The sequence below is a fragment of the Myotis nattereri genome (genome assembly GCF_964212035.1).
Source record: "Myotis nattereri genome assembly, chromosome: 4".
NCBI lineage: Eukaryota > Metazoa > Chordata > Mammalia > Chiroptera > Vespertilionidae > Myotis > Myotis nattereri.
Window position 1 is genome coordinate 74681217 of NC_138079.1, and position 12144 is coordinate 74693360.

The 12144-nt window shown below is 35.7% G+C and overlaps 1 protein-coding gene across 1 annotated transcript; it reads left to right on the forward strand.

Moving 5' to 3' along the window:
* The first annotated feature begins 11000 nt into the window (after positions 1–11000).
* On the forward strand, positions 11001–11337 carry LOC308518480 (thymosin beta-4-like). Its single transcript, XM_081090226.1, has one exon. The coding sequence runs from the start codon at positions 11019–11021 to the stop codon at positions 11151–11153; it is 135 nt and encodes a 44-aa protein (XP_080946352.1). The 5' UTR covers positions 11001–11018; the 3' UTR covers positions 11154–11337.
* Positions 11338–12144: the final 807 nt, after the last annotated feature.

The window sequence follows — 12144 nt, forward strand, 5'->3', positions numbered from 1 at the left end:
ATCTCTGGGTCAGAACATCATTTTGTAATTCTTTGAAAACATGAAGCAAAAGAGAAAAGGCAGTAAGTGAGTTCTTTGTCATTAACTCCATTCCATGTCCATCTCGAGGCATTTAACAGAATAAAAACTCTAGGGAGAGGAAAACCTAGTGGAAATCAAGGGATACCAAAACAGAGGGAAAAGGTTAAGAATTCAAATGTGAGTTCAGAGCGTGTATCAGAGAGCCCCACTACAACTGGGAAGAGAGATACCAAGAGATTAGCTCCGGCTCAAACACTATTTTTCTCCTTAGATCCCTTCCCCAATCAAAGTGGAGCTGACTACCCCCCCCCCCCCACACACACACACCGCACTCTCTACCTCCCCCTTCGCCCCCCTTTCAGGTTTCTTTGCTGGGACAACAACAAAAACAACAACAGCTACATTTAATTGAGAACTGGCTATGAACCTAGGCACTATATAAAGCTAGGTGCTTTACATGCACTATGTCCTTTAATCTTTACAAAAGCTCTATGAGGTAGGTCTATTATTTTTACATTATTACGGAGCTTTTGGATTGAAGTAAAAAAACAAACAACACAAAACTGCTATTCAAACTGACTATGTAATAAGAGAAGTATAGAGGTAGACCAGGCTTCAGGTTTATCAGGTTCCTCGGGAGCATCATCAAGGAAGTTCAGTCTCTCCATCCTCCTTTGACATATTGGCTTCATCAGAAAGCCCATCACCCTCATGGTCACGAGATACCTCCCACCAGTGACGAAGCATAATTCCTTCCCCACATGCAACAGAACTAGCCACTCTTCTGTATCTTATTGACCCTAAGTAGTTTGGGCCTGTTCATCCATGAAACAATCATGACAACAAATATCTTAGATGAATCATTGAAAGTGGAATGATGTTTGCCATCCAACCACAATGATCACTATGTGCCCCGTTTTACACATGAGGGGACTGTAGAGCAACACAGTTCAGTGATTTGCCCAAGATCACATAGTTATAAGAGGGAGATGCAGGTCTAGTAACAAAGTACATGCTAGTAACCTTTGTTCTATAGTGCTTGGAAGCATTCTGAGGGTGGGAGAAGGTTTCTCAGAACCCAAATTTAGGTGCTTATTCATGAGACAAATAAGAGAGATCTACCTCAAATCACCTTGTTCTTTCAAATATGAGGAGCTAAATGGATAAGATTAAGATGTAAAGGGACTCTAGGATACTGTAATTGTGTCACTTGGAACAATTTTGAATTTTTGTGTGTACTTATTGCAATCAAATGTAAGTGAGACATGGAAGGTAGAGGGAAAATTACAACCTAGGGAAAGTATAACAGTTGGTTACTCAGCTTTCTTTGAAGCAAAGATTGCTTGTTAACAACCCACTTGTTTCTTTTCTGTGACTGTGTTTACTACTCAACTCATTCTTGTCGTGTGAATTGCACTTCTTTAAAAATAAATGAACAAAATATTTTAGCAAAATGTTTTCTTTCTTTTCCTTCCCTACTTCAAAAGACTCAAAGTACCCAAATGCAATTCATCATTCAAATTCAAATCATTTTTAACAGGTCATATAAATGACTGATTCTATTAACTACTGAATCAATAAAGTAGAATCTCCTTCAGTACACTGGGAATTACATGATGGATCTTTCCTTTTCATCAATAACTCTGAATAGCTCTGTGTTAATAAATCCTTCATATTTCTCATCACAGTAAGTAGGAAGACTAGAGGAACCTCCCAGATCCATGATGTGATTTACTGTCTGTGTGAACATAGGGATAAAGATTCAAAGAAGCTTCCCCCTAAATGATGAGAATGGGACTCATTAGAAGAAATATAATTATTCTGAATAAACAAAAATCAGTCTTCCATTTTTTTCCTTATCTTTTTTCATTCCTTCTTTATGTGATTCATAAAAACCCTATGTTCTTAATGATTTTCAATTTTTCCTAATTTCCTTCTTTAAAACCCTAAAGGAATTGCATTTTTCTTCTCTTTCCCCGTTTTATTCATCCATCCATCCATCTTCTTTGTATGCTGTGAACAGATTATGAATTAAGGTTCACAGATTTTTTTCCTATATATAAATGCCATGTCAACAAAATAATTTTAAATAACTTCTAGTGAATTTATTATTCTGTAATATTTTAAAACAATTATCCTATTTGATAAAGTGTGTATTTGAAGCTTCAGATAGAATGATAGGATTTTAATGTTGGGATGGTTTCTTTTATATGTGTGTGCATCATCTGAACAGTTAAAACTCCTGACAAAGTAGTATCTCCCAGTGATTTTAACTTGGCTTGTTTATTGGTGACAAGAATCACTGAGGTTGATGGAAAAGAAGGAAAGCTAAAAAATCTGGTTGAGCACACAGTTACATTTATTTGCTAATGAAACTAAAGACAAAAAGATTGTCTTACTAACATTTGGAAATGTCAATCTCTTTTTTATTTTGACCATTCTCATGACTATGAATGGTATCCCACTGTGGTTTAATTTACTTTTCCTTGATGACTGGTGATGTTAAGCACCCTTTTCATGAACTTTGTGACCATTCACATATTCTTTTGTGAAATCAGTAAATTCTCGCTTATTTTTGGATTATTTGTCTTTTTATAATTGATTATTAAAAGCTTGTTAGGTATCCTATATTCAGATTATTTTGCTGAAATTATTTTTTTTTCCAGTTTATGGCTTGAATATTTATTTTTAATGGTGTCTTTGATAAATGGATATTTTTCATTGTATCTATCGATTGCATCTTTATGACTAATACTTTTTTACATCCTGACTAAAACAGTTTTGCTTATCCCAAGGTAATAAGATATTCTTTAATATTTTCTTTAAGGAGCTTTTTGGTTCTGAGCTTCACACTTACCACTATGACCACCTTAAAATAATGTTTATGTGAGGAATGAGGAATGGATTGCAGGTCATTTCTAATTGTCCAGCGACATCTGCTTTAAAAGACTTTGCTATGCCTTTTAGTTGATTGAAACCTTCAATTTGCCACATGTGTGTCTACTTCTGGAATTCAAGGTCTCTTCCACTAATCTTTTGTCTAACATTATTTCAAAGTATACAATTTAGATTGTCATAGCTTTATAGGTCATAAATTTTATAAGTTTTTCAAATTATTTTTAGGTTGTTTTGGCTATTCTAGTTTCTTTGCATTTGGTATACATTTTAGAACTAGTTTATTTCTCCCCCCAAAATCAGCTGAAATATTGATAAATATTACTTTGAAATTGTATATTGATTTATGAGAAATGAACATATCAACTCTACCCATCTAATTACATTTTGTGTCTTTCCATTTTAAGTAAATATTCTTTAATGTCATTCACTAACAGTGTCTTATAATTTCAATAAAGAATTTTTTCATATTTTGTTAGATTTATTTCTGTATTTTGATGTTATTAATGCAATTGTTATTTCAATCTCATTCTTCAATTGATTACTGCTATAATATAGGAATATGAATGATTATTGTGTACTAATTTTTATCCTGAAAATTTATGTCTTGACAGATTGATTTGTTTACCAATGTAGAATGTCCTTTTTCTCTCATAATTCTTATTGTCTTGATATTATATATATAGCCATTAGCTTTTTAGTTTTTTTAAAAATCCTCACCCAAGGACATGTTCATTGACCTTAGAGAGAGAGGAAGAGTGAGAGAAAGAGTAAAAAAATCAATCATTTGCCCCAACAGAGGATCAAACCCATAATCTGGCTATGTGCCCTAACCAGGAATTGAACCCAAAATCTTTTGTTGTACGGATTACACTCCAATGAAGTGAACCACCTGGCCAGGGCATCATTAGCTTTTTATATTTAGGATTTATTTGGCATATATTTTTATATTGTTTTACTTCTACCCTATCTGTGTCTCCTGTAGACACTGAGCAATTGGGTATTGCTTTTTAATGTAGTCTACTAATTTCTGCCATTTAAGAGAAGCACTTAATCCACTTTTATTTATGTAATAATTATTGTTGTTTTAATTTTCCAAATTTGTATTTATTTTATGTTTATTCCATTGTTCTTTGTGTCCTTCTGGCCTTTTGGGGGAAGAAATAATATTGTTGAAAATTTTATTTTATTTATTGTATTAATTTTTAAGCTACAGATTTTATGTGTCATTTTAGATCTGACTATAATATGCATCTTTAAATTATCACTTTTTCCAAGTAATAGTATACTAATTCATAAATAATATAAAACTGTGTAGTAATATTCCATGTACACCTCCATCCTTTGTGCTCTTTTTGTTTATTTTACTTCCATATATGTTAACAACTTTATGATGCATCATTTTTGCTTTAAACACTTATTTTTTTTAAGAAATACATATAATTAAAATATAAAAATAATTAAATGTAAAGCTGTTGAGTTCCATTTGGTATCAATCTTTCAGCCCAACAGATTTTTATCTTCATTTCATATTGTGAAGTCACCTGGAGATAAGTTATTTCAGCTTTTTTCCTATCTAAGAATATCATTATGTTGCCTTCCTTTTTGAAGAATATTTTTGCTGGATATAAAATTATAGGTTGACAGATCTATTTTGTTCCTTCAGCACTTTCAAGATATCTTTCTTTTATCTTCTGGCTTCCATAATTTCTACTGAGAACTAATCCATCCTCGCCATTGATGTTCACTTTTACACATTTTTTTCCTCTGGTTATTTTATCTTGGGTTTTCAGCAATTGACTACAATGTGGTTTTCTCTGTATTTATCCTGCTTGAATTTCCTAAGCGGCTTGGATCATTCATCAGTTTGATGAAACTAGTAGTTTATCAAATACTCTGCCCCATTCTCCCTTTCCTCTCCTTGGATTATTTCATATTTTCCCAAATGTTTTCAATGTTCTTTGCTTTACAAAAACATTTTTGTTTCTAATATTTTCTAGTGACTATTTCAAGTTTACTTAAAGCTTCCCCTGCAGTATAAAATCTGCTTTTAAGTCCATACAATAAAATCTTCCTGATGTTATATTTTCATTCTAGCATTTCTACTTAGTTTAATATTTAAAAACAGTTTTTGTATTTCTGCTAACATTTCCCAATTTTTTTTGTAAATGTTGTACACCACTCCTACTATATCTTTTATTATGTTTTTATATTTTTTATAGATTTCAGAGAGGAAGGGAGAGGGAGAGAGAGATAGAAACATCAATGATGAGAGAGAATCATCAATTGGTTGCCTCTTGCACGCCCACACTGAGAATTGAGCTCGCAATCTGGGCATAAGCCCTGACTGGGAATAAAACCTTGACCTCCTGCTATGACACTCAACCACTGAGCCATGCAGGCTAAACATTTTTATCATTTTTAGTCCATGTATTTTAAAGCCACAATCTGATGATTACAACATATAGACCCTCTATGGATCTGTTTCTATTGACTATTTTCTCTCTTGACCATTTTCTTGTCTTATAACCTGTAAGTATATGCCAGAAATTTTAATAAGAAAAGAGTAGAATCTAAAGCAAATAATATTTACCTCCAAGAAAGGTACAGATTCCTTTTCTGTCAGTTTACTACAGGTTAGTGAAATGACTGGGTTAGCTGGGTCTGGACTTTGCTGCTGCTTTAGTTTGACTCAGTACACCACTGGCTTGAAATATTTTGAAGGGGGGGATTAAAACTTTCTTATCAACAGGAACTGAGCACTGACAACATTCCAGAAATCTGTCTATGCTTCCCAGCCAATCCACCAGCTTTCAGAGTTGAGACTGTCACCATATTTCACTGCTCAGTTATAAGATGTTGGGGTTTCTCTCTCGAGTCTCTTTGCTCTCTAGTCTTAATACCAAATACTTTCTGTACCTTAGGAGATAGTTACAACCTATCTCCAACTCCTCTATTCTTTAGATAGGTAATGACTATACACTCACGAAGAGCTTTAGTGCCATAAAGTGGTGCCTCTTAGCTCTCCTACCCACTCTCAGGATTCAATAATAAAAGCCTGGAGTTCCCAGGCAGAGAGAGTGTGTTCCCTGAGCTCTCCTCATGGGCCCATGATCTTTTGTATATTAAAGTCTAGATTTCACAAAGAGGTTCATACTAGCTGCTTAATTAATATTTATCCTAGTAGCATGCATCTCAAGATCTTTATTTCAAAATAGCATAACATTACTATTTTAGAAGAAATCTGTTTTCAAAAATCATGTAATCCATAAAAAGACAGTTTGATAGTACACAGTCCAGTTGAAACTAGTTTTATTAAGTGGAGTAGAATGCATTAAATATCTTTATGTTAAATACTCTAACTTTATAGCTTAGATAGCTTCTTGGTGGAACTCTGTCACAATGTGATTCTGGGTTGTATTCTTTGCTTCTTCATCGCTTACTAATGAACCTTGGGAGTATCATGTGACTTTGTTGCTTCAGTTTTCTCAGTCTGTTCATTGTCCATTCCAGGGAGAAAAGTGAGAATTAATAAGTCTCTAAAGTACTTTCAAAACTTTTCAACAGTACTATATAACTCTAAGCAGTCATTACTATAGACATTTTCGATTTCTAAAATTATTTTTATAATAAAAAAATTCATAATAGTCTTTTCAGTTGAATAGTATTCATGACCATACCGATGAGGGCTAACTAATGATTCATGGATCTATCTTAATTTCTAAATAAAACACTAATAAAATGCAAAGGCACATTTCGATTTTGAAATGTAAGGATACCTACACCCGGGGGCCTGCATACAGCTTTTAAAATCTTGGAAAGAAAATGCAGTTTATAGAATTCTTGCTGGATGTAATAGTCCACTTGAATTAATAGCAGTCCATGGAATTGAACTTGCAATTGTGCCCCATTCTGACTGAAGGGAAAGAAGAAATATCTCTGTCATCATGGAAAATGTAGTGTGGCAGGTGGTCATAATACATGATAAGGGCTCTGTTCCCTTTGATGACACCATTATTAGAGTGCTTGTATCCCAACACAATAGGACCATTGAGTAGGCTCCTTTTCATAAGCCTTTGTAAGTATTCCAAGGAGAAAAATTAAGCTCCAAATGGACATATCCATTAATGAATCACCTTTAAAAAAAAGCTACTTTAGAAGTAGGACATTTAAAACGAAATTTTAGCAGTGAAATTAAACTTACAAAGAGTATTTATGGACCCTTTCACCAAGGCCAAGATTCTACAGTGGCTACTTGAACACACTAAGCTATATATAGAGAATAGTAACTTTACCTAAAAATCAGGGCCGGTGCTGTGTGGTCATTCACCACATTGTTCATCTTCACCCTAGGGGCATTTTACTAATCTTTGTCAGCAGTGAGGCTTCTTTTGAATTCTGCTGTGTAGTGACTTAATGATAAATAAGCATATTTTTAAAAGTCCACGTGAATCTTCTATTTTCAAAGCGGCATTTTATAGTTGCAGGAACCTTAACATTTTGTTACATCATTAAAAACTATTCATATTCTCCAATAAAAAATGCACTAGATCAGAGGTCTCCAAACTGGTAGGATACACTTCCATTAGTAAAAGGATGTTGAGCAAAATTCCCCAATACCTACATATTTATAAATTATATGCATGTACTATCATTAACTAGTAACTAGCCAAATATACATTTAGGGTTATAGCCATCCTTAATGATGATATGCCTTCACCTGTATTTGATAAAATCCTCTTAATAACTTCAATTTTGTTGTCTAACTACTTGTCAGATATTTTTACACTTGGCTTACTTGTTTTTTCATGAACACTGGCTTCTGTGGAGCTTATGCGAAAAATAATGGTGACAGCTCTGCCGATGTCTAGTTGTTTGCTTGTGCTTGCATTATGAGCTAGACCTTGGCTCTGTGGGTTTTCTGCCAGGATCTTGTGAAGTCACTTGTACTTTTCAATGAAGAATAGTCTGGTATTGAAGTGGATAGCATCATGCACAGACTTCCTAACCCAGGCACACATGCACTACGATATGCTGAATATTTGCATAACATATGTGATATAGGACACTGTGAATACAAACTGAATAAGAGGTCCTAGTTCATTTTACATGCTATATATTAGGGAAAAAATGTCTTGTTTTTAGATAAAAAGAAGGAAATCCTAATACTTTCTGTATTTCTTCTTCCTTACCCAGTGGGTTGTGTACCTCCCCACCACCACCTTTGGAGCCCACTAGCTTAAGTGACTCATATTTGGAAATAGAAAAATAGAACATGATTAATGGAAAAGGGAAGTACTATTATTAATCTGCAAATACATCATGCTCTGAGTAAAAATCAAATTGAAAATCAAGAAAGGATGATAGCACAGTCAAGAATCAAATGATATTAATTTGTGGTGATCTTTAAAGAGATAATTTTTTTCCACAAAAGAAGGAACCAGAGTAACAGGATAGGGAGCGGTGACCCCAGGAGTACCTAAGCAGCATGCAGGATAGTGACGTGGGCTGGCAGGGCGAGTACATAAAGATGAAGAGGGAAAAACATGTCTGCTGAAGAGAAGACATTCTGGTAAAAATCAGAGTTCGAAACTCGGTGGAAATTAAACTGGGGAAGGAGAGATATATTCTAATTATAGGGGGGCCTAAGAATATGCTTTCGTTGTCATGATAGAGTTATAATAAGAGAGAAGTGATTACGCTCCTCAAATACTGCCTTTAGCATTTACATCACAGGTAAGATCAAGTCATCACCTGTTGGCGCATTTGGTTACAGTGACTCAGTGACACCACTTTCTCACTCCTTATCCTTGTCTCTGTCTCAAGAAACAGGTCCCTCTCCCCCTCTAAAGCTCAGAGCTCCTTTTGTATCACCCTGCTCCTCTCCTCCCAGTACCAGCAAGACCTTAATTCTCAATTAAGCCTCTAGGCATCTTCAGTGCCTCCTCCCAGCTTTCACCCCATGCCTTCAAACAAGAATGCTCTCTGCTCTCATAGAAAATGACCCAGCTGACCTCTCTAGCTACTGCTATATTTTTTCCCCTTTTACTGTCAAACTTTTCAAATAAGGAGCCTATATCTGCTGCCTCCATTTTCTCTGCCATACCCTCAAATCAGGCTTCTGTTCTTATTACTTTGCAAAAAAAGAATTTCCCATGGTTCTTATCCAGTCATTACTGTGCCCTATTTATGTTCCATAGCTGTCTCCTATCACCTCTCTCACTCCTTTTTTTTTTTTTTTTTTTTTGCTGCTATACCTCCAGTCTGGCCTTTTCTGTTTCCTACTTCTAATCCCGATTCCCTCCCTCCTGTCCAGGATCTTCACTAACCCATTATGACACTTCTCTGTTTGTAGTAGCAATGTTCTCTATTTTAAGACACCGAACATTTAATTCCTCATCCTGACTTTTAAGTTTCTCTTATTTTCCCATCCCCACTTATCAAATCATTATTTATTACAACAGGAAGGGATAAATAAATATTTGTTGAGTGACTGAATAAATGAATGAACGTGGATTCTATGCTGTCCTGGGCAAGAGGTATCTTTGTTGTTCTATCAGGACCACAGTTACCTTCTATCTTTATTATGTTGATAAACTATAGACAGCTGGGTTTGGGGTATCTGCAAACAAGAACAATGCTCATGAACATACACACTAGAGGAGAGTTTCAAGAAATAGGTTGTAATACTTAAAGTTAAAAGTGATAAAACCTAGGAATTTGGGGATGATCTTAACTTTCTTCTGTTTCCACCTATGATAAATTTCAGCCTTTGTTCTTGGGTTGCCTGAAGCCTGGTATGTGTTGAAGCCTTTCAATTAACTAGGCAATATATTTAAGCTTTTCTCTAAGAGTGTCATTCACTACCTTCTCTTTCCAAGTGCTTGCCAATCGATAGCAGCAGAGATGAACTCAAAGTCATGAATAAGGTGATTATGTGGCTTTTGTGCTTGCCTGCCTATGCGGCTTCCCTCCAGGGAAAACTTGACATGCCTGAGGTTCCTGCTTTCTTTGCCACATCATATCCCTGAGTTTTGATTTGACTGATTTACTAGAGAATAAAATCATATAGACCTCCCTACTTTCTCCTAACAGCTTATTCTTGATGTAAGTCTAGCAGAAAGTGAAATCTGTTGACAAGCCTTCCTTTCTGGTTAGAAGCTGTAGTCAGCCAGTTTGAGAGCTACTAGTAGTGATTCTTTTTATGAAAAACCAAACACTCTTTAACAACAAAGGATAAAATACACGATATATCCTAGTAAAAATAATTATATAATATAATTATATGATTCTCCAATTTTACAATCCTTTTCTGTTCCAGGAAGCCTTCTATACTTATTATAACTTTGCTGATGTCCTTTCCCTCTGGACTTTTATGGAAATTAAAATTTTGCACTGAATTATATGTGTATCATTTTTTGTTTGTTGTTTTCAACCACCTGTGCCTCTTTGAGGGTGAGGACCAAATATTTTAGTTTAGGTCAACACCATATTGCACATTGTAAAATATTTAGTAGTTAATTAGCACTCATGTGTCTACTGAGCAATGAAAGATGGCCAGGGGGTGGGAAGGAGTGTGGAAGGTAATTACCAAAGTACTGACTGAATGTATTAGTCAGGGATTTAAAAAATGCAAGTAACACAGATCTAAACCAAACTTCTTTTATCCCTTCTGTCCTTCCACAAATACTTATAGAACACCTACTATGTGGAGTACATCAGTGCACAAAATAGAGTAAGATTCCTTTGAGGAGTTTGCATTGAAGTACAGTGAAATAAGTATCACACAATAGCCCTGGCCAGTTTGACTCAGTTGAAGTATCTCCCATGAACTGAAGGGTCTGGAGTTTGATTCTGGTTAAGGGCAGCAGTCTAGATCCCTAGCCCTGGTTGGGGCTTGTGAGGGAGGTAACCAGTCCAGGTGTCCCTCTCACATTGATGTTTCTCTCTCTGTCTCTCCCCCTCCCTTCCACTCTCACTGGAGATCAGTGGAAAGGTATCCTCTGGTGACAATTTAAAAAATTACACAGCAGACTCGGTGGCGGTCACTGAGCAGATCGGACTTCCCTCGTTCGCGACCTCGCTCAGCTTCCTCTGCACCCATGTCTGACAAACCCGATATGGCTGCGATTGAGAAATCCGATAAGTCGAAATTGAAGAAGACAGAAACGCAAGAGAAAAATCCACTGCCTTCAAAAGAAACGATTGAACAGGAGCAGCAAGCAGGCGAATCATAATGAGGCACGCACCGCCAATATGCACTGTACATTCCACAAGCATTGCCTTCTTATTTTACTTTTAGCTGTTTAACTTTGTAAGATGCAAAGAGGTTGGATCAGTTTAAGTGACTGTGCTGCCCCTTTGCACATCAGAACTACTGACAACGAAGGGCGCACCTGCCGCTCCCATCTGCCTGGCTGGCTGGCGGGGAGCGGGGAGAACCTGCATGTTGGTGAAGGAACGAGCTGGGTGCGTCGAGGGTGAAATCTAGAGTAAAAACCAAGCTGGTCCAAGGTGTCCTGCGGGCTGTAAAATGCAGTTTAATCAGAGTGTCATTTGTTTTTGTCCAAATGATTTTAATTATTGGAATGCATTTTTTTAAATATGCAAATAAAATGTTTTAAGACCTGAAAAAAATTACACAATAAACAACATAATTAGAAAATAGAATGAAAGGTTGGGGGGTGGGGGGGAGGAATAATAAAGAACAGGGTAAGTGGTTTAGAGAGCTAGTGGGAGAAGCTTATGTGCCCATATATGTATAGCACAAACATATTCTGGGAAACAATGCCTTAAATGCTTGTTTATTACGATTGGATCAGTTTGCCAAAAGTAAAGCATCATTGTCATTCACAATTATGGGAATAAAAGTTAGGGGTGGATTTTTCCAACAGTGATTTTCTAAGAAGCACAAGTTCACTTTATGAGTTCAAAGATGGTGCTGTTATTAAATTTAAGTCAATGTACAGTTGTGACCATTTTTAAATACTTTTAGTCCCACAGAGCTGCACCAACGCACAGACACCTGTATACAAGTCTCAATGCCAAAAATACCAGTTATATCTCTACAGCACAGGAGTTTGGGAATCAAATACGTTTTTAAATAATTAAAAGTTATAAAAAAATGTTCCTAAATAGCATACAACAGAACAACAACCTGTACTGTCCCAGATGACAAAATAAAAAGCAGGAAACTACTGTTTCTCATTCATAAAACTCACACAAGAG